General features: G+C 41.2%; 1 protein-coding gene across 1 annotated transcript; it reads left to right on the plus strand.

Annotated features, from left to right (window-relative positions):
* The first annotated feature begins 10,861 nt into the window (after positions 1–10,861).
* On the plus strand, positions 10,862–13,765 carry LOC143850649 (uncharacterized). The gene has a single exon (XM_077359869.1). It carries the CDS (start codon positions 10,862–10,864, stop codon positions 13,763–13,765), a length of 2,904 nt encoding a protein of 967 aa, XP_077215984.1.
* The last annotated feature ends 9,858 nt before the right edge of the window (positions 13,766–23,623 follow it).

Below are 23,623 nucleotides of genomic sequence, written 5' to 3' on the forward strand. Positions count from 1 at the left end.
TTCATGGGAACGAGGACTCATAATTTAGTAAATTAGCTATGATTTTAGCTTCTCTGTATGTTTCAATGTTGGTATTTGGATGCTTTGTCTAGAAAAGAATGTGTCATGGTGAAATCTAATTAGTTTGTGTCTATGATTTGGCCGACACTTTGAATTTACTGCTGACACACGTGTCCTGCCGTGTCCGACACGACACGCTTGTCCACCCTTGTCGACACTCCTTTGTACACTTTTAAATGTACTGCTATTAATGTTAGACTTAATGTGGGTGTGTGGACATTTTTTTGTGTCGTGTCAAGTTTGAAATACTGTTTTTGTGTCGTGTCAAGTGTGAAATGTTATTTTATTATTGCATATTGTGTTTTCCTCTTTTAATATTAACTATTCTTTGATTATAAACTCTTTTTTTAGCTCTTATTTAACTAATATGTGTTGTTGTATCATATATATCCTTTCTATTTTAGCCGTGTCCCTGTTTCTAAATTTTGGAGGTTTGCCGTGTTCGACACTCCGTGTCGACACGCGACACCCGTGTCCGTGTCCACAAATCATAGGTTTGTGGGCAGTTATTCAATAAAATATCTATGATTTTTGCTTCTTTGTATGTTTCAGTGTCCGTATTCTAATGCTTTTTCTACAAAAGAATGTGTAATGGTGAGTTCTAATTAGTTTGTGGGCACATGCTTGTAATTGTTTTTCGTCGCCTCATCAAGTGATTGTTTTTGGTTTTCAGTTGTTGATAGAAACATAATTGCTTGTCGTCAATAACTTTCGTGGTGAAAAAAGTTGTCCACATATGTGTAATTTGAGTATGTTCCCTTTTTAATACTAAGATTTATTAAAAAGAGAGTCCCACCAACTCAACTCAATTCAACTAAGCCTTTGTCCGAAACTAGTTGGGGTCGGTTAATGAATCCTTTATACTCTGTTTGGTTGCCGGGTTTTTTTTGTTCCTGGGAGTTATGTGGGAGAAAAAAATACCCTGGGAGATAGGTGGGAAAAAAAAAGTCCTAGAAGTATCCTGGTAAAATAAAAATCCCATGTTTGGTTGACCGGATTATGGTGGGAAAAAAAAAACCTTTGTTTGGTTGCTTGAACTGTTGGGTAGAAAAAAATTCTTCTCAAGCTTATTTTTGGTTCCTGAGTTTATTTTGTTCCTGGGGTTATTTTGGGATGGGATGAAAAGGCAATCATTACAAAAGTGGGATTAAAAAATTCACCACACAAGCAATCATTACAAGAGTGGGATTAAAAAAAACCTAGTGCTAAAAGGCAACCAAACATGGGATGGGACCAAAATTTAACTAACTCTTCCTGGGACCAAAATTTAACTGGCAACCAAACGGAGCCTTAGAAAATTTTCATGAAGAAGGTGAAAGAGTCTACGCGGCTCAAATTGACTAAGTCTAATCCCGACACCAGTTGGGTTCATCTACATGGATAATTTTCTTCCATTCTCTCCTATCCAAATTCATGCTCTCTGTTATGTCCCTAACCATCAAGTCTTTCCTCATTGTTTCTACCCAAGTTGTTTTCGGTCTGGCCCTATGTCTTTTTACTCCATCAACTTGGCACGAGTCACTTCTTCTCACTGGAGCATCCAAAGGCATACATTGGATATGCGCAAACCATCATAAGCGGTGCTCTCTCATCTTCTCTTCAATTGGTGCCACCCCACCTTTTTACGGATGTCTTCATTTTTAATTCTATCTAACCTTGTGTGGCCGCACATCCATCTAAGCATTCGCATGTTCACTACACTCATTTTATGCACATGCTGCTTCTTGGTGGCCCAACATTCTGAGCCGTACATCATGGCTGGCCTCACAGCTGTCTTATAAAACTTTCCCTTCAACTTGGTAGGTATTTTACGGTTGCACAAAACTTCTGAAGCATGCTTCCACTTCAACTAACCGGCTCTTATTCTGTGGTTAACATCCTCTTCAATCTCTCCTTCCTTATGTAGGATTGAACCAAGACAGTGAAAGATATCCCTCCTATGTACCTCATGTCCAGTCATATTTACTACATCTTCGCCCTGCCTCCTTACATTACTAAAGATGCACTCCATATACTCTGTCTTAGTCCTACTCAGTCTAAAACCTTTGGATTCCAAAGTAGTTCTCCATAACTCCAACTTAGCATTAACTCCTGCTTTGGTTTTGTGAATTAATACTATGTCATCTGCAAATAGCATACACCACGACACCTCATCCTGGACATCCTCTGTAAGTTCATCCAGCCTAGTGACCCCAAAGCAGGCTAATTAATCCACCTCACAATTAGCCTAATCCACACGTGTTGGGAGGAAATGGAATGACCTTTGAACCTATCAAGCAACTCCTCAATCGCATCCACAAATCTCCTAGGGTATTTGCCACAATCCCTTACCAAACGAATTACGTTAAAGGAGTTCCCCTCAACAATGAGAGACTCTACCTATAAAAAAAAAACATTGAGGGAATCCTAGAGATCATGGTTCACAAGCCAGATCCCATGAAGCAAGCAATTAATACTCGAGTAACTCGGATTCCCCAGGCTAGAGCCATCGAAATTCAGCTTGTGGATCCTGAGAGGAGGAGGCGAACACCATCTCAGGGAAGGTTTATCAACCTTAGCTCGAATCACCCTGATATTGTCCCATGATCTATGAATAGGGGACACAAAAATGCCATGAAAGGCCAAGTGAACAGCTGCCGAATGACAAGTGGTAGAAAGAATCTGTTGCTGAAGGGAATGGAATGTACTCCCCTTGAAAAGCCCTTAAAAAAATTATGTGTTTTTTTTTCCTCCCAAAGGAGCTACATTTGAGCATGTCCCTTTGGATACATGAAAATCAAAATGTGGTACTTGTTGGTTGGGCCATTCCCGTTGGATAGCAATGGTTGTCTGGTACTGTTATTTGCACTACCATGTTTTAATAATTGAACAAACTCAGCTTGTCTTTTCTATTTTAATTGGCTTTTGAGAGATTTTTGAGAACTGTAATAAACTTTAACAGCTGCTTAAATAATAAAAGACAAAATGAGTTAGTGTAATTATCAAACATGGTAGTATCAAGATCAGTACCTTTGAAATATTGTTATTTGGGTGGGTTGTGTGTGTGTGTACACATGTTGGTAATCATAATAATGATTGGCACTATTGGTCAAGACTCGGAGCTAGCTATTTATTGAGAATCAGACCGTCCATTGGTGTTAAACATTAAAGTTAACAACCAATTAGATTGTCACTATCAAAATTAATAGCAAACTCTGTTAATAGTTTCTAGGAGAATTTTAGTTTTTTTTTTCTTTTTCTTTTAAAAGATTACTAAATTAAAGAATAGAAAAGAAACAATAAGGAGCAAAAAACACAGAAGGGGCCAAGATGGCCCCTCTCTGCAAAAGCAAAAACTAAACCATAATAAACAGCAATACAACTTGCTCTGAGCATTAGATAAGAGGAAGACCACAAAAATCCCTACGAGCTTCGCTGCTCGCAAGATAGAATGAATCATAAGCCATGAAATGAATCAGAGCTCTTTGTTGAGGCTTGGCTTCAGTGGAGAAGCCATGAGGAGGGATGGGGATGTTTATGTTTTTAACTCATCTTTGATATTTTTTCTCCTCATTCTCTTATCTTTTGAACCCATTTTGCTCCTTTTTTAATCCTTTCTACCATTCATATTTCTCCTTCTCTACCATGGAACCTCGTCCCTCCATATTTTCTTCTTCTTCTTCCTCATTTTCACTTTCCATGATTTTATCACTAACCTTGTCACCATCAAGTTATCACATGCAACTTCCGTTTGTGGAAAGGACAAATCATCCTGATCATACATGCCAACAAACTTTTGAACACCTTGAAGGGGTAGTTATAATTCTTGACGACTGTCAAACTAGAGAAAAGTGAAGTAAAACTTGAGGAAGTATACATGGATCATCCAAAGTGATTTGAAGTTGTAGATTGAAGCAATTTTGTCTATAGATGGGCTCAAGTAGGCTCCCAAGGCATGGTTTGACAAGTTTCATCAAAACAATGGATACAAAAGAAGCAAGTTGAATAATTCTCTTGTTAGTAAACACACTCAGATGGTGCTGGTGCTGGTTTTGGTGTATGTCAATGACAACGTCATCACAAGAAGTGACAGTTGTGAGATACACAGTCTTAAGAATAGCCTAGAGGGGGACCTTTGACATGAAGGACCTAGGGGAGCTTAGATAGTTGTTGTGGAGATTAAGAGAACCAAAGAATAGCCTAGAGGGGACCTTTGACATGAGGGTCAAGGATCCTCTAATTTATTAAAGTATGGTTGGAGTATTTTAGTATCTAACTCTTACTAGCCCAGACATCACCCATGTGGTGACAGGTATGTTCCGTCGGTGTCTAGGTGCCCTGACACTAGTTGGGCTTGAAATCTAGACACATGTAGATCCCTGACTGGATAGTGTTTTTCTGAGTGGATGCCTAATCTCATGGAGCAACGGGAGGCAAAGACTATCATTTTGTTTGTGACAAGGAAGAAGATAAAGAGGTTTATAAATGCTATATCACTACTTGAGAGCAGATAGTAGGCATTTTCACCAAAAGGGCTTACAGTCCAATCAATCAATCTGGTTTGTGGTCTCTACATATGCTAATGATTATAGACCAATCAATCTGGTTTGTGGTCTCTACAAAATTATTTCTAATGTTCTCGCTTCGGAAGAAGGTGCTGCCCTCTTTAAAATCTTTGTTGCAGGGGAACCTTTGTAGGTAATCGTCAAATTCATGACGAAGTTTAAATTGCGCATGAATGTATCAACTCTATACATGGAAGCAAGATGGCAGGCCTCATTTGCAAGCTCTACCATGCGGACTGGTTGTTTCTAGATTCTATTCTCTGAAAATTTGGTTTTTGGTAGAAGTGGAGGAATTGGATCTTGGAATGAGACTTTCTGTGGATTCTTCAAAGGCAGCATGGGATTAAGGCAAGGTCCTCTTTCGCCTTATGTTTATGATCATGGGAGAAGCTTTGAGTCAAATGCTATCCTCTCAGAGGAGAGCATGCTGCTTTTTCATTGAGTCTCTGTCAGCCCAAATCAATCACTCATAACCTGTCTTCAATATGTTGACGATGTGATATTTCTCCAACAACTGCAAAAGGAGCTCGTCAACATCAGATTCGGTTTTGAGATAGTTCTAGGCTGTATCCGGGCTTAAGGTGAACCTTCCTAAAAGCGAGTTGATCCGCATCAACATTGACCAAGACAGATCCTCAAAAATGGCTATATCCTTTGATTGCAAGGTGGGTGCTCTTCCCATTATTTACCATGGCATTTCGCTTGGTACTGGTACCCCTTCCAAATCCTTGTGGTCAGTTGTGGTTAATAAAATAGAAATGAAGCTTGCTGTGTGGAAGAAAAAAATACTTGGCTTTGGGAAGTCGAATTACTCTAATTAAATCAACGTTTGCAAATCTTCCTATCTGCTACCAAGGTGTCGATTTTGTTTCGTTTCGGCTGAAATGGCTGAAACAATTCCTTCCTGTCTATAAAACAGAAGAGAAACACTTTTGTTCTGTTTTGGCCATAATTTCGTTCCATTTAATTACTTCGGTGTGTTTTGCCGTTTCGTTCTATTTCGACTGAAACATGGCCGAAACTCTCTTCTTTTTTCCGAAAAATTACAATTTTCCTCCTTAATGGCTCCCTTTTTTTGTTTTACCCTTCATTTTTGGTTATTTTGACCATTTTTTAGCTGTTTGAAGTGTATTTTCCATCGGTTTTCCTCCCAAAACAAGTAAAACCTTATATAAACCCTATGATTTGTGGACATGGACACGAGTGTCGTGTGTCGACACGGACATGGAGTGTCGGACACGGCAAACCCCCAAACTTTGGAAACGGGGACACGGCTAAAATAGAAAGTATATGTGATCATGATTTGTGGATATGGATTCGTGTGTCCATTTTCGACATTGATACGAGTTGTCTAAATGAGGTAAACACAATATTCAATAAAAAACATTATGACACACTTTACACGATACAAAAACATGTCCACACACCCACATTAAGTCTAACACTTCCAGCAATACAAGTAAAAATGTCCAAAGGAGTGTTGACACGTGTGGACACGAGTGTCGTGTCGGACACTGCAGGACACGTGAGTTTGCAATAGATTCGAAGTGTCGGCCAAATCATAGTATAAACCCATTTGAGTCCTCTTTTTTTACTAATAACTACCCAAGTCTCTCATACCAATTCCTACTCATCTCAGTTCCATTACTTTCTATTCATCTTTACTTAGGCCAAACATCAAAGAAAATGTTGCATCATTTGGTTCTGACTACAAATTTCTCATTTGATCAAACAGAGTAATGGCCTCATCTCCATAACCATTCTGTGCATAACCATATATCATGGAGTTGATAGAAATTTTCAAAAAAAGAAAAACATCAGAGTGTATTTTCACCATTCAAAGGTTTCTACTTCTAGTCTACGTGTATTTTAAGTAATAAAATGTGTGTCTTTATATTTGGCTCATATAATGGTTTCTTATATTTTTCTAGCAAATTTCTATTTTTTGGATTTTTTTAATATCTCTATTTTTATCAATTTTTTTTGCCATTCAAAAAAAATAAAAAATTAACTATAAAAAAACTCCTCCGATCGTGGCATCTTTTCTGAAACAAAATGTCGAAATGTTCCGTTCCATCGACCAAAACGAATGAGAATCAACAACTTAGGTTTGCTATATGTCTATATTCATAATCCTCTCATCTATTGCCAAAAGGATAGAGAAAATGCAAAGAAGTTTTTTTTGGATTGAGAAGGAAAAGCTGAAGAAGATCGGTAAGTGGTTCGTATATCCGAATGTGATAGTGGTCTGGGAATTAGCAACCTAAAGAGGCGAAATCTGGCACTCATTTAAATGGCACGGTGCTATGGATAGGAAAAATATGGACTTTGGTGCTCGGCCATTCATGCAAAGTATGGAAGGCCGGATTCTAACTGGCTCATGTACTATCCAAAAAGCTGTAAAGAATCTAGGATGTTGAGATCAAATTCTATAGTTTTGGAGGAATTTTCAAAAGGAACCTGGCTGTGCAGTGGTCAAGGTAAAGAGATGAGATTTGGGGAGGATAGTTGGCTCGGAAAAAAGCCGATATGTGAGCAATACCCCTTTTTGTATAGAATCACCCCTAACAAAAGCAGCTTGGTAGCGGAAGGTTCTAGGTGGGTTAAACAACAAAATGGAATGGACATGTGCTTTTCTTCAACTCTTCAAAGACAACAAAGAATCGAAATTCCTAGAGTCGGTGAGCAGATTGGATAAGATGTTTACTTCACCAGTTCAAGATGATCAAGGATAATTAGTTTGGGATTCAAATGGCCTATTTTCGTCTAGTTGTTTTTTCAGAAAGCTATTTTCATCTAGATCTCACCCCCATCTAAGGAATTTATCTTGGTTGGTTTCTGTTCCTGCTTTTGTGATTGTTTGGAGAGTATGGAGTGAACAGAATGATAGGATTTTTAAAGGTAAGGAGTCCAAGATCGACATGCTTATCGTATTCACTCAATTAGAGTTGTGAATTGTGATGGCACTGTATTCCAATTGGTATTATTAAGTCTCAGGCACACTTAGGTGCTGGAAAGAAGTCTCTATGGACAAATCTATCAGGTCCAAACCTAAGACTAGATGTACTCTGCCGCAAAATTCAATCAGATATAATTTTGATGGTAGTTCCTGTGGCAAGCCAGGGCTAGCTGGAATTGGAAGAAAGATCAGAAATGATAGAGCGGAGGTGTTAAAAGCCTTCCCATGTCCCATAGGTATTGCTGGTTCTCGTAAGACGGAGATTAAAGCTTTGCTTCATGGTCTTTTAATCCCCAAAGACATCCAAGGCTTCCAAATTCCTGGGGAGGGTGACTCAGCAAATTTAATATCGTGGGCACCCATTGTTCTAGGGAGCCATGGAGATTTGCCAATAGTATCTCTCAGATCACGATCTTAAAGAATCAATGTGCATTTCTTCCTTTCTTATTCCCTACGCTATTAATGATTTAGCCAACGTTCTTGCCAGATCAGGGTTTGTTAGAGACTGTCTTATTATATCAAATTCTATCCCTGTTTAGTAATTTTTTTTTTTCTGTTTTAACCGACATAAGGCCATCTTGTTCCTACCCGCCTTTCGCTTAATCAATTTTATTTCTCAAAATGTGTATGTTGTATTTTCATAATGCTGAATCAAGGGACTGAGTTTTGACACCCTAAATCTTTCTATCTGCTCTTTTCTCTACTTCTTAGTCTTGGTTGAATTATTGCTATTCTTTACATAAATCAATTCGACTAATGTAGAATTCTTAAGGATATATTGAAGGAAGCATAATTTTTTAACCCTTTTAACTTCTCTATCACAAATTTAACTCAACTTTCTTTCCTTTTTTTTCAAATTCTTTTCGTCCTTTTAGCATCTCTATCACAAGTCAACTAAACATTCTTTCCTCTCCTTTTTTCCTGCTATACAGTATATACAATAGTTTAAGGGCACGTTTGGCACGCTTGAATTGAGGCTGAAGTGGCTAAAAATCAGGAAACTAGTGTCTTGTGATGAGAAAACTTCTCAGCCTCATCTCACTCGTGGCCTCTCTAATCTCTCTCCTCCTAGTGCCCACCCCCTCTCTCACCACTTGGAGATACTGATTTATCATGAAAAAAAATTCCTGGCTGCCAGACATGGCCCTAGTGCCTCATCTCACTCGTGGCCTCTCTATAACTTGATATGAAAATGCCTACTTCAATATTTTCTTTGACTAGGCGCAATATTAGCAATATTCGCATGGATTGGTTTCCTTACCTCCGGAATCTTTTCATGCATGTGTATCTAGTAGGTAATTATTGATTCATTGGGTTTGACAAATCACAATAATAGTTTGGAAATTTTATTTCTACAAATGGGTTTCCTAGCCAGGTTTTACTCTCAACAGGGAAGTGGGAGTCACCTGGTAATTGGAGCTGTTTCAAGTTAACAGCTGAATGAGCTAAATTTTTTGGCCATGTTTGGCAACCATGAATTTTTTTCAGGTAATATTAGTCTGCAGAATTTTACTTTTCCTATTTTTTCAGCCACTTTACACCATCTCCTTGCTCCTGCCCTCTCAATTCTCTTCCTCTCCCACCCTCCTTGGCCCTCTCTCATCACTGGATAAACTAATATTCCAGGGAAAAAAATTTCATGGCTGCCAAACATGGCCTTTGTGTTTAATTTCGGAAGAGTGCAACCACTACAAGATAAGTAGAAACTGGTGTTTTAAAGAAGATAAATCACAATGTACATGGAAAATGGAGTTAAGGACTTAAGGCCATTGTTAGCCTATGTCTCTCATTTGCCTGCCTATGGATATGAGAAATCTTTATTATTGGCACCTTATCTGTGATGTAAATATTTCCTTGAACTCATGGTGGAGGTGACATGGCATGCCTTATTTTTTGTTAAACCAAACAGATTTTCTTTTTCTATCTCCCTTTGGCTGGAGGTATATATCCAAGCACTTTCTGACTGCATTTAAGGCTGTAAATCCCACACTTTGTTGTTCGTTCTAGATGATATCTCTGCACTTGTTTTCCACAGATTTCCCTTTTAGAGCTATCAAATTTAGTATGTTTTCCATGCCTTTCATCACTTAGGGAGTTAGAGTCATCCGATAGGATTGGATTTTGATGCGTTGCCAATCTATAGCAAGGTTTAAGAGTTGAATGGTTTGAATCAATGAACCAGTGGGTCCCACTTGTACTTCCACTGTCATGTCCCCTTCTAGGAGCATAGATTATGGTGCCTAATTTTGTGGGTTAGGGCCATGTGGGTCCTTGAGTGGCCATATTGTGAACTATTTGCTAAGGGGGCAGAAATGATATGAGCACCCTCTCACTCTTTATATGCACTCAACGGTGGAATTGGGAAAGGCTTTTAAAGGAGGCTATGAGATGGGCATTTTGGGGCTGATTTTGCCTTAAACAGAATTGGTATTGGCACCCAACTCTTTGGTGTTTAAATGTGGAATGTAGAATGAGAAAAAAAAAGAAAGATTTAACAAATACAAGTTTCCCTTGGCTAGTGAAGCCAACCAGTTTTGAAGGCAGTGAGTCTTCCAACTGGCCGGTGCAGTGGGCACCCCATCTATTTTTCCTCCTCCTTCCAACAGGTAGTGTACCCTTGGAGATCTCCATCTTTCACAGCCATTGAAGAGAATGCCCAACCAAGCTTCCCATCTTCAACCTCCATTCCAATGCCAAATGTTGTTTTTTTTTGTTTTTCAGTTTGTTATTGGTGATTGGAACCTTCCCAATCTTCCATATTATGAGAGCATCGCTCTATTCTCTTTTGTAAAGCCATTATTGGTGTTTGACAGAAAAAGAATTGTAAAACAGTCCCCTATGAGTTGGTGCACTTAAGGTGTTTGTTTAAATGTGTGTGTGAATGTGCATCCCCTAATTGTAGCTAACAATGTGGGTGAAAAGGGCCATAGAATTACAGTAAGTTTGGGTCATTCCAAGTGGTATCAAAGCTCCTCTTGGCCAGCTATGGGTGGTGGAGATGTCCTTCCCGAAGACGCCTCCCAAGTGTTCGGCATTAGTAGTCTGCCCCGTTGGAATCTCCTTGATGTTGGGAGTTGGATGTGCTAGACAAGTTTGATCCACCGAGCTTATCATTGTGTGGAGGGAAAGAGTAGCAGGGCAATCACCCTAAAAAAAAAAAAAAAAAAAAAAAAAAAAAAAAAACGCTCGCCAATTGTTTGTTTAATCTCCAAGCATATGCGTGGCGTATGTGAACATTTCCCATTGTCAAGCCCTTGCACTCCGAGTCTTCTAGAGAGTTGGGAGGAGGGTGTTGCCCATGAGCAAAAGAGAATTGAGGGCCAAGCACCGAGAACTAACCCGGAACCAAGCCGAGAGGGTTGTTGACACCTACGGGGTGCCCGAGGTCTCCATGGAACCTCGAAGGGAAGAAACGGATGACGATGGTACTGAGGACAGGTTGGTGAGGAGACTGGTCACCGCCCTTGATGCACATTTGTTCAGAATGGAGAAGGCCATTGTGGACGCTGTCGAGCGTTTGGCCATTGGGCCTAGAGGTGATGTCGTCGAGCGTTTGTTTGTTGGGCCTAGCGAAGGAGTTGATCGCACCAGGATACCGATGGTGGGTCGAGGAGGAGGCTTGACTGAGTTGCAAGAAGAGGCTGAAACTCTCATGGCTGGTTACATGTCCACTAGCCAAGAGTTCAGGGACCTGATGTCTTTCAGGGACTTTTGCACATGGAGAGCCAAGAACACCATCCCACGAGCCGGAATCGAGCTAAGGACCGCCACGGACAGATTTAACCGTGTTCCTATGCCCCATTACGATGGCACCCCAGGAAGAGCAGCCCGCACATGGATGCAAAAGTTGGAGGTCTTCTTCGAGGTGAATGAGATGCTTGAGGCAGACAAGGTCCGTTACGCCATCCTACACTTAGATGGTGCAGCACATGATTGGTGGCACCAAGGGAGAAGGACCTTGGATCACGACCAAGTGACACACTTTGCCGATTTCAGCAGAAGACTCTTGCAAATGTTTGATCAAGTCCCTACAGAGCAGCATTTTAGGGAGCTTGCAGACCTTAGGCAAACAGCCAAACTACGTGCCTATGTTGATGAGTTTCGACAATTGTCCCTTATGGTTGATGGGCTGAGTGCTATCCGGCTGTCCTACATGTTTGTTCAAGGCTTGAAGGAGCCTCTACAGGGCTGGGTGTCCGCTTTTGATCCCCCTAACTTAGAGTCCGCCATGGCAAAGGCGTTGACCATGGAGGCTTCCGCCTCATTCGCCACCCCCAACCGACCCAATCCGGTTAGGCCCCCTTCCTCATTTGAACAAGGACGCAACTTTGGCTTGAATCCAACAGGTCACCGACCTCCCTACCCTCAACAACAACTCGGGCCACCAAGCACTAATTCTCCAAGCAAGGGTGTTGTCCCTATTGAAGATATGTCGAGGACAGTAATGAGGCAGATGAGGGTGTGTTTCAAATGTAGGGGACCATGGGAGCCTGGTCACAAGTGCTCCCAATTTCAGATTGTGGAGGTTCATCCAGAGAGTGGGACTGATGTTATTGATGGCAATGACAGGGATGAAGTCAAGGAAGACGACACCGAGTTGCAGCAACAACAAGTCCCATCTGTTGAGGGGGAAAGCAACAATATAAGGTTGCATCCCTCTCTTGCATCACTTTCAGGGGTACCCAACTTTCACGCCTTCAGGGTTAAGGGAAGGATTGAGGGGCACCACTTGGTGATCTTGATTGACACCGGAGCTACGCACAACTTCATTGATCAGTCCGTGGTCACAACATTACAGTTGCCAGTTGAAAGCTTTGCCGGATTTGATGTCTCCGTTGCCAATGGTTCCATCATGCGTTGCACTCAAGTGGTGAGGAAACTGTCAGTGGCCATCCAAGGCCATACCTTGCAGGATGATTTCTATGTCATCTCTATATCAGCTGCTCATATGGTCCTAGGAGTGCAATGGCTGTACTCCGTGGGGGAGTTCATGCAAAGCTTCAAAAGCATGACCATCCGTTTCATGGCAGGGGATCAAGAGGTGATCTTGCAAGGGCTTCCCGCAGGATCCACCCAATCTATATCAGCAGATCAGTTGGAGAGAGTAATGAGGAGGGATCAAGTCACTTGGGCAGCTGAGTGTTTTGCCATCCAAGGGATGCCCCAGCTTGCCGAGCCTACCACGGTCCATCCAGAAGATGTACAAGACATCCTAGACCGGTATAGTGCAGTTTTCGGGGAGCTTCCTTACGGGCTTCCGCCGGATCGTGGCCATCAACATGTCATCGAGTTGGAGCATGGGACCTCGCCCATTATGGTTCCGCCCTATCGCCATCCTCGAATTTACAAGGAGGAGATAGAGAAGGCCATACATGAACTGCTTGATATGGGGCACATCCGACCTAGCACAAGCCCCTTTGCGTCCCCTGTAGTGCTCGTCAAGAAGAGGGATGGAACCATGCGTATGTGTATTGACTATCGAGGGCTGAACCAAAGAACAATCAAGAATCGATACCCTATTCCCAGGATTGATGAGTTACTAGATGAACTTCAAGGTGCTCAATGGTTCTCCAAGATTGACCTCCGCTCTGGTTATCACCAAATCCGAATGAGGCCTGAGGATGTTTCCAAGACCTCCTTCCGATGCCATTATGGACACTATGAGTTCCTGGTGATGCCATTTGGGTTAACCAATGCCCCTGCTACATTTCAAGCGACAATGAATGACATCTTTCGCCCCCACTTGAGGAAGTTTGTCTTGGTATTCTTCGACGATATACTCATCTACAGCCGAACTCGCGAGGATCACCTTCAGCATCTTGAGGTGGTGTTACTTCTTCTCCTAAGTCACACCTTCAGGGCCAAGGCAAGCAAGTGTGAGTTTGGATTGGCCGAGCTACTCTACTTGGGACATGTCATTAGTGCGGAGGGAGTGCGTGTAGATACACAGAAGATTCAGTCCATTCAAGAGTGGCCGACTCCCTCTACACTCACACAGTTACGAGGGTTCCTAGGGTTGTGTAGTTATTACAGGAGGTTTGTTAGTGGGTTCTCTCAGTTGGCTGCCCCCTTGACCGAGCTGACTAAAAAGAATGCCTTTACCTGGACCGACTTAGCTCAAGAGGCTTTTGAGGGTCTCAAGAAGACTGTGTTCATGCCCAGTTCTCGTCCTTCCAGATTTCAGCCAACCCTTCGTTGTTGAATGCGACGCATCTGGTGTGGGCATAGGGGCTGTGCTAATGCAGGGAGGTCATCCCATTGCCTTCAAGAGCAGGAAGCTCAAGGGTTCAGAGTTGCACCTCTCAGTGTATGATAAGGAGATGCTTGCTTTGATGCATGCCTTGTCGAAGTTCCGACAGTACCTCATTTGCGGAAAGTTTGTTGTGAGGACAGACCACCATAGCCTCCGCTTCTTCTTATCTCAGCAGGAGTTGAATGATAGACAACAACGGTGGGTGAGTCGCATTCAGGCCTTTGACTTTGAGATAGAGTATAAGAAGGGGAAGTATAACACAGTGGCAGACGCCCTCTCTAGACGGGCAGAGGTTGCAGCCGTTTCAGTTGTGGATCTCCCATGGCGTGATGATTTAGTGGCTGCCTATGCCAAAGATCCCTTATGCAGTTCAGTCATGGATAAGTCATGTGGCCCTGAGCTCCAACAAGAGTACCATGTGCATAACGACATTGTCCTACGTAAGGGACGCATCTATGTCCCTCCATCCATTGCATTGAAGAAGAAGGTTCTCAACGCGTATCATGACTCTCCAATGTCTGGTCATCAGGGCTTCTATAAGACTTACCGCCAGGTTAGGGAGAGGTTCTCTTGGAAGCACTTAAAGAGAGATGTTCGGGAGCACATCCGTGGGTGTTCAATTTGCCAACGTATGAAGCATGAGACAGTATTTTCTGCAGGGTTGCTCCAACCTCTACCTATTCCCGACAAGAAATGGGATGGCATATCCATGGACTTCATCACCGGATTGCCAAGATCGGGGGGGAAGGATTGCATCTTGACCATCATCGACCGCCTCACCAAATACGCCCACTTCCTTTCCCTTCCGGCGGACTACAAGGCTCCCCAAGTTGCTGACTTATTTTACAAGGAGATTTTTCGCTTGCATGGGCTTCCAAGCACCATTGTGAGTGATCGGGACAGCCGCTTCATGAGCGCCTTTTGGCAAGAGTTATTTCGATTGACGGGCACCTCATTGACCCCGAGCACTAGCTACCATCCGCAAACCGATGGGCAGTCTGAGGTTACGAACAAGTGGATTGAGGGCTACTTACGCTCATACGTACAAGATCAACAATCATCTTGGCCACGATGGTTATACATGGGTGAGTATTGCTACAACACCACCCACCACATGTCAATCGACATGACACCCTTTCGTGCCCTCTATGGTTACGATGCCCCTAAGTTTGTTGACATAGCACTTCCTGAGACGAGGGTGCCCGCAGCCAAGGAATCGGTTACACACCACCAAGACCTTCTCAAAGAACTCAAACAACACATGCAGCTTGCACAAGATCGGTACAAAGTGTACGCTGATCGGAAGAGATCCGACCGTTCATTTCAGGTGGGGGATATGGTGTATCTACGATTGCAGCCGCATAGACAATCCTCATTGAAGAAGAAGGGAGCTCATAAGCTTCAACCCCGCTTCTATGGTCCATATCAGGTGGCTTCTAAGGTGGGTAGTGTAGCGTATCGTTTGGATCTTCCGGAGGGTAGTCGAATCCACCCCGTCTTCCATGTGTCATGTTTGAAGAGTGCCATTGGGCAGAACATTCACCCCTCTCTTACTCTGCCCCCTCTTGATGATGAGGGAAAGGTCACACTCAACCCCGAAGCCATTCTTAACATGCGACAAAGAAGGTTGAGGAGCCGCACCATCACGGAATACTTGGTGAAGTGGCAGAATTTACCGACGGAGGATGCCACATGGGAAAGGGAGAACATTCTATCTCAGCAGCCACACTTGCATTGCTCGAGGGCAAGCAATTCAAGAGGGGGAGATTTGTCATGTCCCCTTCTAGGAGCATAGATTATGGTGCCTAATTTTGTGGGTTAGGGCCATGTGGGTCCTTGAGTGGCCATATTGTGAACTATTTGCTAAGGGGGCAGAAATGATATGAGCACCCTCTCACTCTTTATATGCACTCAACGGTGGAATTGGGAAAGGCTTTTAAAGGAGGCTATGAGATGGGCATTTTGGGGCTGATTTTGCCTTAAACAGAATTGGTATTGGCACCCAACTCTTTGGTGTTTAAATGTGGAATGTAGAATGAGAAAAAAAAAAAGGAAAAAAAAAGAAAGATTTAACAAATACAAGTTTCCCTTGGCTAGTGAAGCCAACCAGTTTTGAAGGCAGTGAGTCTTCCAACTGGCCGGTGCAGTGGGCACCCCATCTATTTTTCCTCCTCCTTCCAACAGATAGTGTACCCTTGGAGATCTCCATCTTTCACAGCCATTGAAGAGAATGCCCAACCAAGCTTCCCATCTTCAACCTCCATTCCAATGCCAAATGTTGTTTTTTTTGTTTTTCAGTTTGTTATTGGTGATTGGAACCTTCCCAATCTTCCATATTATGAGAGCATCGCTCTATTCTCTTTTGTAAAGCCATTATTGGTGTTTGACAGAAAAAGAATTGTAAAACAGTCCCCTATGAGTTGGTGCACTTAAGGTGTTTGTTTAAATGTGTGTGTGAATGTGCATCCCCTAATTGTAGCTAACAATGTGGGTGAAAAGGGCCATAGAATTACAGTAAGTTTGGGTCATTCCATCCACCCCCTTTTGTTTGGTTTATCCCAAAGCAGGAGAGTCGACACGTGTGGACACGAGTGTCGTGTCGGACACGGCAGGACACGTGAGTCGGCAATAGATTCGAAGTGTCGGCCAAATCATATTATAAACCCATTTGAGTCGTCTTTTTTTACTAATAACTACCCAAGTCTCTCATACTAATTCCTACTCATCTCAGTTCCATTACTTTCTATTCATCTTTACTTGAAGAGATGGTGTTGTCGGGTATTTGTCCTGATATAGAGACATTTTCAGGGTTGATGCAGTATTCGCACTTGAAGGGGATTTGAGGATGGTTCAACAGTTATTTGGAATGGAATGGTTCGACTGTGCAACGAGAGGCAAAGACTATCATTTTGTTTGTGATAAGGTAGAAGATAAAGAGGTTTATAAATGCTGTATCACTACTTGAGAGCAGATAGTAGGCATTTTCACCAAAAGGGCTTACAGTCGAAAACCATCACCATATGGTAGACAAGTTGTACATGTCACAAAGGACACTTGTCAGCTTGATAGGTAGTGTTAGAGGTGGTTCAACAGCTTAGGTGTATTTTGGTCATTTGACCAACATGTATAAAACACATTGTGTATGGAGACCTAACCTAAGTGAGTGGAACGGTCGTGCCTAAGGACGAAGCTCTGGGTCGAGATGGCCATCCTATTTCCATCTTCCAAATTTGCTAGGATCTTATAAACCGGGATGTGATGGAAGTGGTCGAGGAATTTCATTCCCATGGCTTTTTGAATAAAAGTATGAATGCTTCTATCATTTGCTCTAATCCTGGAAAAAGAAGGGGCAACATATGCTAATGATTACAAACCAGTCAATCTGGTTTGTGGTCTCTACAAAATTATTTCTATTGTTCTCGCTTCGGAAGAAGGTGCTGCCCTCTTTAAAATCTCTGTCTTCAATATGTTGACGATGTGATATTTCTCCAACAACTGCAAAATGAGCTTGTCAACATCAGATTCGGTTTTGAGATAGTTCTAGGCTGTATCCGGGCTTAAGGTGAACCTTCCTAAAAGCGAGTTGATCTGCATCAACATTGACCAAGACAGATCCGCAAAAATGGCTATATCCTTTGATTGCAAGGTGGGTTCTCTTCCCATTATTTACCATGGCCTTTCACTTGGTTTTGGTACCCCTTCCAAATCCTTGTGGTCAGTTGTGGTTAATAAAATAGAAATGAAGCTTGCTGTGTGGAAGAAAAAATACTTGGCTTTGGGAAGTCGAATTACTCTAATTAAATCAACGTATGCAAATCTTCCTATCGATTTTGTTTCGTTTCGGCTGAAATGGCCGAAACAATTCCTTCCTGTCTATAAAACAGAACAGAAACACTTTTGTTCTGTTTTGGCCATAATTTCGTTCCATTTAATTTACTTCGGTGTGTTTTGCCGTTTCGTTCTATTTCGACTGAAACATGGCCGAAACTCTCTCTTTTTTTCCAAACAAATTACAATTTTGCTCCTTAATGGCTCCCTTTTTTTGTTTTACCCTTCATTTTTTGTTGTTTTGACCATTTTATAGCCGTTTGGAGTGTATTTTCCATCGGTTTTCCTCCCAAAACAAGAAAAACATTATATAAATAAACCCATTTGAGTCCTCTTTTTTTACTAATAACTACCCAAGTCTCTCATACTAATTCCTACTCATCTCAGTTCCACTACTTTCTATTCATCTTTCCTTATGTCAAACATCAAAGAAAATGTTGCATCATTTGGTTCTGACTTCAAATTTCTCATTTTGTCAAACAGAGTAATGGCCCATCTCCATAACCATTCTGTGAATAACCATATATCATGGAGTTTATAGAAATTTTCAAAAAAAAAAAACTTCAAAGTGTATTTTCACCTTTCAAAGGTTTCTACTTCTAGTCTACGTGTATTTTAAGCAATAAAATGTGCGTCTTTATATTTGGCTCATATATTTCTTATATTTTTCTAGCAAATTTCTTTTTTTGGATTTTTTTAATATCTCTATTTTTTATCAATTTTTTTGCCATTCAAAAAAAAAAAACTTTAACTATAAAAAAACTCCTCCGATCGTGGCATCTTTTCTGAAACAAAATGTCGAAATGTTCCGTTCCATCGACCAAAACGAACGAGAATCAACAACTTAGGTTTGCTATATGTCTATATTCATAATCCTCTCATCTATTGCCAAAAGGATAGAGAAAATGCAAAGAAGTTCTTTTGGGATTGAGAAGGAAAAGCTGAAGAAGTTCGGTAAGTGGTTCGTATATCCGAATGTGATAGTGGTCTGGGAATTAGCAACCTAAAGAGGCAAAATCTGGCACTCATTTAAATGGCACTGGTGCTATGGATAGGAAAAATATGCACTTCGGTGCTCAGCCATTCATGCAAAGTATGGAAGGCCGGATTCTAACTGGTTCATGTACTATCCAAACAGTGGTAAAGAATCTAGGATGTTGAGATCAAATTCTATAGTTTTGGAGGAATTTTCAAAAGGAACCTGGCTGTGCAGCGGTCAAGGTAAAGAGATGAGATTTGGGGAGGATAGTTGGCTCGGAGAAAAGCCGATATGTGAGTAATACCCCTTTTTGTATAGAATCACCCCTAACAAAAGCAGCTTGGTAGCGGAAGGTTCTAGGTGGGTTAAACAACAAAATGGAATGGACATGTGCTTTCCTTCAACTCTTCAAAGATGTTTACTTCACCAGCTCAAGATGATCAAGGATAGTTTGGGATTCAAATGGCCAGTTTTCGTCTAGTTGCTTTTTCAGAAAGCTATTTTCATCTAGATCTCCCCCATCTAAGGAATTTATCTTGGTCGGTTTCTGTTCCTGCTTTTATGATTGTTTGAAGAGTATGGAGTGAACAGAATGATAGGATTTTTAAAGGTAAGGAGTCCAAGATCGACATGCTTATCGTATTCACTCAATTAGAGTTGTGAATTGTGATGGCACTGTATTCCAATTGGTATTATTAAGTCTCAGGCACACTTAGGTGCTGGAAAGAAGTCTCTATGGACAAATCTATCAGGTCCAAACCTAAGACTAGATGTACTCTGCCGCAAAATTCAGTCAGATATAATTTTGATGGTAGTTCCTGTGGCAAGCCAGGGCTAGCTGGAATTGGAAGAAAGATCAGAAATAATAGAGCAGAGGTGTTAAAAGCCTTCCCATGTGCCATAGGTATTGCTGGTTCTAGTAAGATGGAGATTAAAGCTTTGCTTCATGGTCTTTTAATCCCCAAAGACATCCAAGGCTTCCAAATTCCTGGGGAGGGTGACTCAGCAAATTTAATATCGTGGCCACCCATTGTTCTAGGGGGCCATGGAGATTAGCCAATAGTATCTCTCAGATCAGGATCTTAAAGAATCAATGTGCATTTCTTCCTTTCTTATTCCCTACGCTATTAATGATTTAGCCAACGTTCTTGCCAAATCAGGGTTTGTTAGAGACTGTTTTATTATATCAAATTCTATCCCTGTTTAGTATTTTTTTTCTGTTTTAATCGACATACGGCCATCTTGTTCCTAGCCTCCTTTCGCTTAAAACAACATTTTTTTCTATTACACTCTGCAGCAAAGTGACCCCATTTCCCGACGCGGGATATACATTGATTCTACGCTATTAATGATTTAGCCAACGTTCTTGCCAAAAAAAACCTTGATTTGGCAGAAACCCAAAAACCACAAACGAATTTTGAGGCCAAGCCCTAAATTGATTTCTGTGGAATAGGAGAGAGAGAGTAGCAGTCGTTGTTGGTGGCTGCTCTTCAATTGAGATCGAAGGATATCACGCCCAAATTTAACGTAATGGAGAAGAATCCCACGCCCCAAAAAAAACGTATTAGGGTTTTGAGACAGCAACAATCTGCTGCTAACGCGATAATATATCCCAAGAAATTTTCTCGGAAATCCAAGTCACTTAAAAGTGACCATTCCAAGTTGGAGGCCAAAAAGACTATCTTTCAGAAAAAGAAGGGCAAGTGCCACAACTGTGGGAAATGGGGTCACCTTGCTGCAGAGTGTAAACAACCTAAGAAGGCTAAATCTGACACACCACAAAAGGAAGCTCATATGATGGTGGGCGGTGCTGCGCCTAAGAATTTTATTGCCATGTTAGGCAATGGTAAGGCCAGTACTTCTTCAGACTGGTGGTTAGATACAGGAGCCACCTGCCATGTTTGCAACTCGAAGAAACTACTTACGGATGCTGTTGGTGTGAAAGAGACCGTTACAGTGGCTAGTGGAGCTGAGGCAAAAGTGACTCACACTGGAACTGCGAACCTGGTCCTTTCTTCAGGTAAAATACTATCTTTAAAAAATGTTAAAGTAGTTCATGCTATTCAAAAGAATTTAATTTCTATTAGTCTCTTGGACAATGCTGGCATGTGTTCATCCTTTTTGGGTGGTAGAGTAACTTTAACTGTTAACTCTTATTATTTTGGCTGTACTTTCTTAATCGATGGTATGTATAGACTGAGTTTAGCAAATGAAACCGTTAGTCAGGTTAGTTCCACTTTGATTGATCCTAAGTTGTTACACACTAGATTGGGACATGTGAACTATAGGAAAATGGTCAAACTTGCTAAAACTTATAATATACCTTTAAATACATCGATTAGATTTGACAAATGTGAAGTGTGTGCCCAAACCAAGATCACTAGAAAACCTTTTCGTTCGGTTTCTAGGAGCACACAACTTCTTGAATTAATACATTCTGACCTCTGTGACTTTAAAAGTTTCACTACTAGAGGTGGTCGGAAGTATTTAATCACTTTCATAGACGATTTTTCTCAATATTGTCATATTTATCTCCTAAAATCGAAAGATGAAGCTTTTGATAAATTTAAAATTTTCAAGAATCGTGTTGAAAATCAATTGAACTTGAAAATTAAGCGATTTAGGAGTGATCGAGGAGGAGAATACACTTTGACAGAATTCAAGAAATTCTGTGCCTCTCAGGGCATAATACTTGAAACTATTGCTCCTTACTCACCTCAATCTAATGGCATAGCTGAACGTAAGAACCGGACGTTAACTGAAATGTTAAACTCTATGTTATTGACAGCTGGCATGCCTACTAGCTATTGGGGAGAAGCAACTTTAACTGCAAATCACATCCTGAATAGAGTACCACACTCTAAGTTGCCCTCTACTCCTTATGAGTTATGTCATAAACATCCTTGTAGATATGACACTCTTAAGACTTGGGGCTGTATTGCATATGTGAGGATACAAGACCCTAGAAGACCTAAGGTAGGACCTCGAACAAACACTTGTGTTTATCTAGGTGGTGCAGAAGATATTGCTGCTGATCGGTTTTTTGATCTATCTACCAATTTGGTTATAGAATCTAGAGATGCAGTATTCTTTGAGAATAAATTTCTCAGAGATCATGGTTTGAACCTACCTGGCGATACTGAGATGGTTACAGAATCGCATGTAGAGTTTGAACAGAATACTTCTGACACCTGTCCTACACTGATTTCTACATCAGAACCTTTAAGAGTTTCTACAAGAGAAAGAGTACCCAAGAACTTTGGTGAGGACTTTGTGACCTACCATGTAGAGAATGATCCATCAACCTATAAGGAAGCGATGAGATCTATGGACTCTTTGTTGTGGGTAGAAGCCATTGATGATGAAATGAGCTCTCTGTTACAAAATCAAACTTGGCAGCTAGTCGATTTGCCAAAAGGGGCTAAGACTGTGGGCTGTAAGTGGATTTTGAAGAAGAAACTTAATCCTGACGGATCCATAGCTCGGTATAAAGCACATTTAGTAGCTAAGAGCTATACTCAAGTCAGTGGGATAGACTACTTTGATGTTTACTCACCGGTCTGTCATTTGGCAACGATAAGAATTCTTCTTGCTTTGGCTTCTATTGAGAAGTATGTTGTGCATCAAATGGATGTAAAAACGGCTTTCCTTAATGGAGACCTCACAGAGGAAATCTACATGAACCAACCTGAAGGGTTTGTCATGGAAGGTTTCGAGAACAAAGTTTGTAAGTTACACAAATCTTTGTATGGTCTTAAACAAGCACCTAAATTGTGGCATCAAAAATTTGACAAGGTAGTAAAGAGCTTTGGTTTCCAGACCAGTTACTCAGATAAATGCCTTTACTATCGTTCTGTGTCGAATAAGGTTGCGATTATTTGCTTGTATGTAGACGATATGTTGATTCTTGGTTCCGATCTCTCTGTAGTGAGTGACGTGAAAACCACTTTGGCTCAAGAATTCGACATGAAAGATCTTGGTGTGGTTGACACCATTCTTGGTATGAAAGTAAGTTTTGAAAGGCAAGAGATTACTCTTAGCCAAGCCCATTATATTGAAAAATTACTTTCTACATGGGGATACAGTGAGTGTAAACCGATTGAGACACCATTTGATTATACCAAGAAGCTGATCTCTAATGAAGGAGACAGTGTGAATCAGTTAGATTATTCTAAACTGATTGGTAGTCTCATGTATGCTATGAGTTGCACTAGGCTAGACAAAGCCTTTATAGTTGGCATGCTGAGCGTTTCACTAGTAATCCTGGCCATGAGCACTGGGATGCCCTTATGAGGCTGATGAGATACCTTAAGGGTACTCAAGGATATGCTCTATGTTATAATGACCACCTCCTATCCTGGAAGGGTATTCTGATGCATCATGGGGCTCAGAATTAGGAGACAGTAAATCTACCAGTGGTTATGTTTTTACACTGGGTGGAGCCGCTGTTGCATGGAAGTCAAAGAGACAGACTTGTATTGCTCTGTCATCTATGGAATCGGAACTTTATGCTTTAGCTTCTACAGGAGATGAAGCAGAGTGGATAAGAGATCTGATCCTGGACATTCCATTGACCCATTTAAAGATTAACTCTTTAAGTTTGTTCTGTGATAATCAAGCTACAATTACGATTGTGAAAAACTCACTCTTTAATGGTAAGAGGAGACATGTCAGGCTGAAACATGCCATGCTGAATTATCTTCTAGAATAAGGTATTATCACTTTGGTTGATGTGAGATCGAAGGATAATATGGCCGATGCTCTTACGAAGGGACTGAATAAAGATCGAATATTCAAAACTGCGGGAGAGATGGGGTTAAAGACTGTGTAGACGTGTCTTAACCTACATTCATATTATTTTGAATTTTTCGAATCTCCCTATCTTGGCCAAGATAAGCACTTGATATGTTCAATGATGCTTACAGTTATCTTTATGTCATTCCACATTTGATGACATGTCCTTGGGAAAGGTTGTTTCATTCCAAACTTGAGGATACATC

This window comes from Tasmannia lanceolata, unplaced genomic scaffold (assembly GCF_043159265.1).
Source record: "Tasmannia lanceolata isolate RefF3 unplaced genomic scaffold, GAP_Taslan_0.1 ptg000018l, whole genome shotgun sequence".
In the NCBI taxonomy this organism is placed as follows: Eukaryota; Viridiplantae; Streptophyta; class Magnoliopsida; order Canellales; family Winteraceae; genus Tasmannia; species Tasmannia lanceolata.

Bases quoted from the DNA above. Each gene is read 5' to 3' on its own strand.
- LOC143850649 (XM_077359869.1), top strand. From the start codon at position 10,862: ATGAGCAAAAGAGAATTGAGGGCCAAGCACCGAGAACTAACCCGGAAC.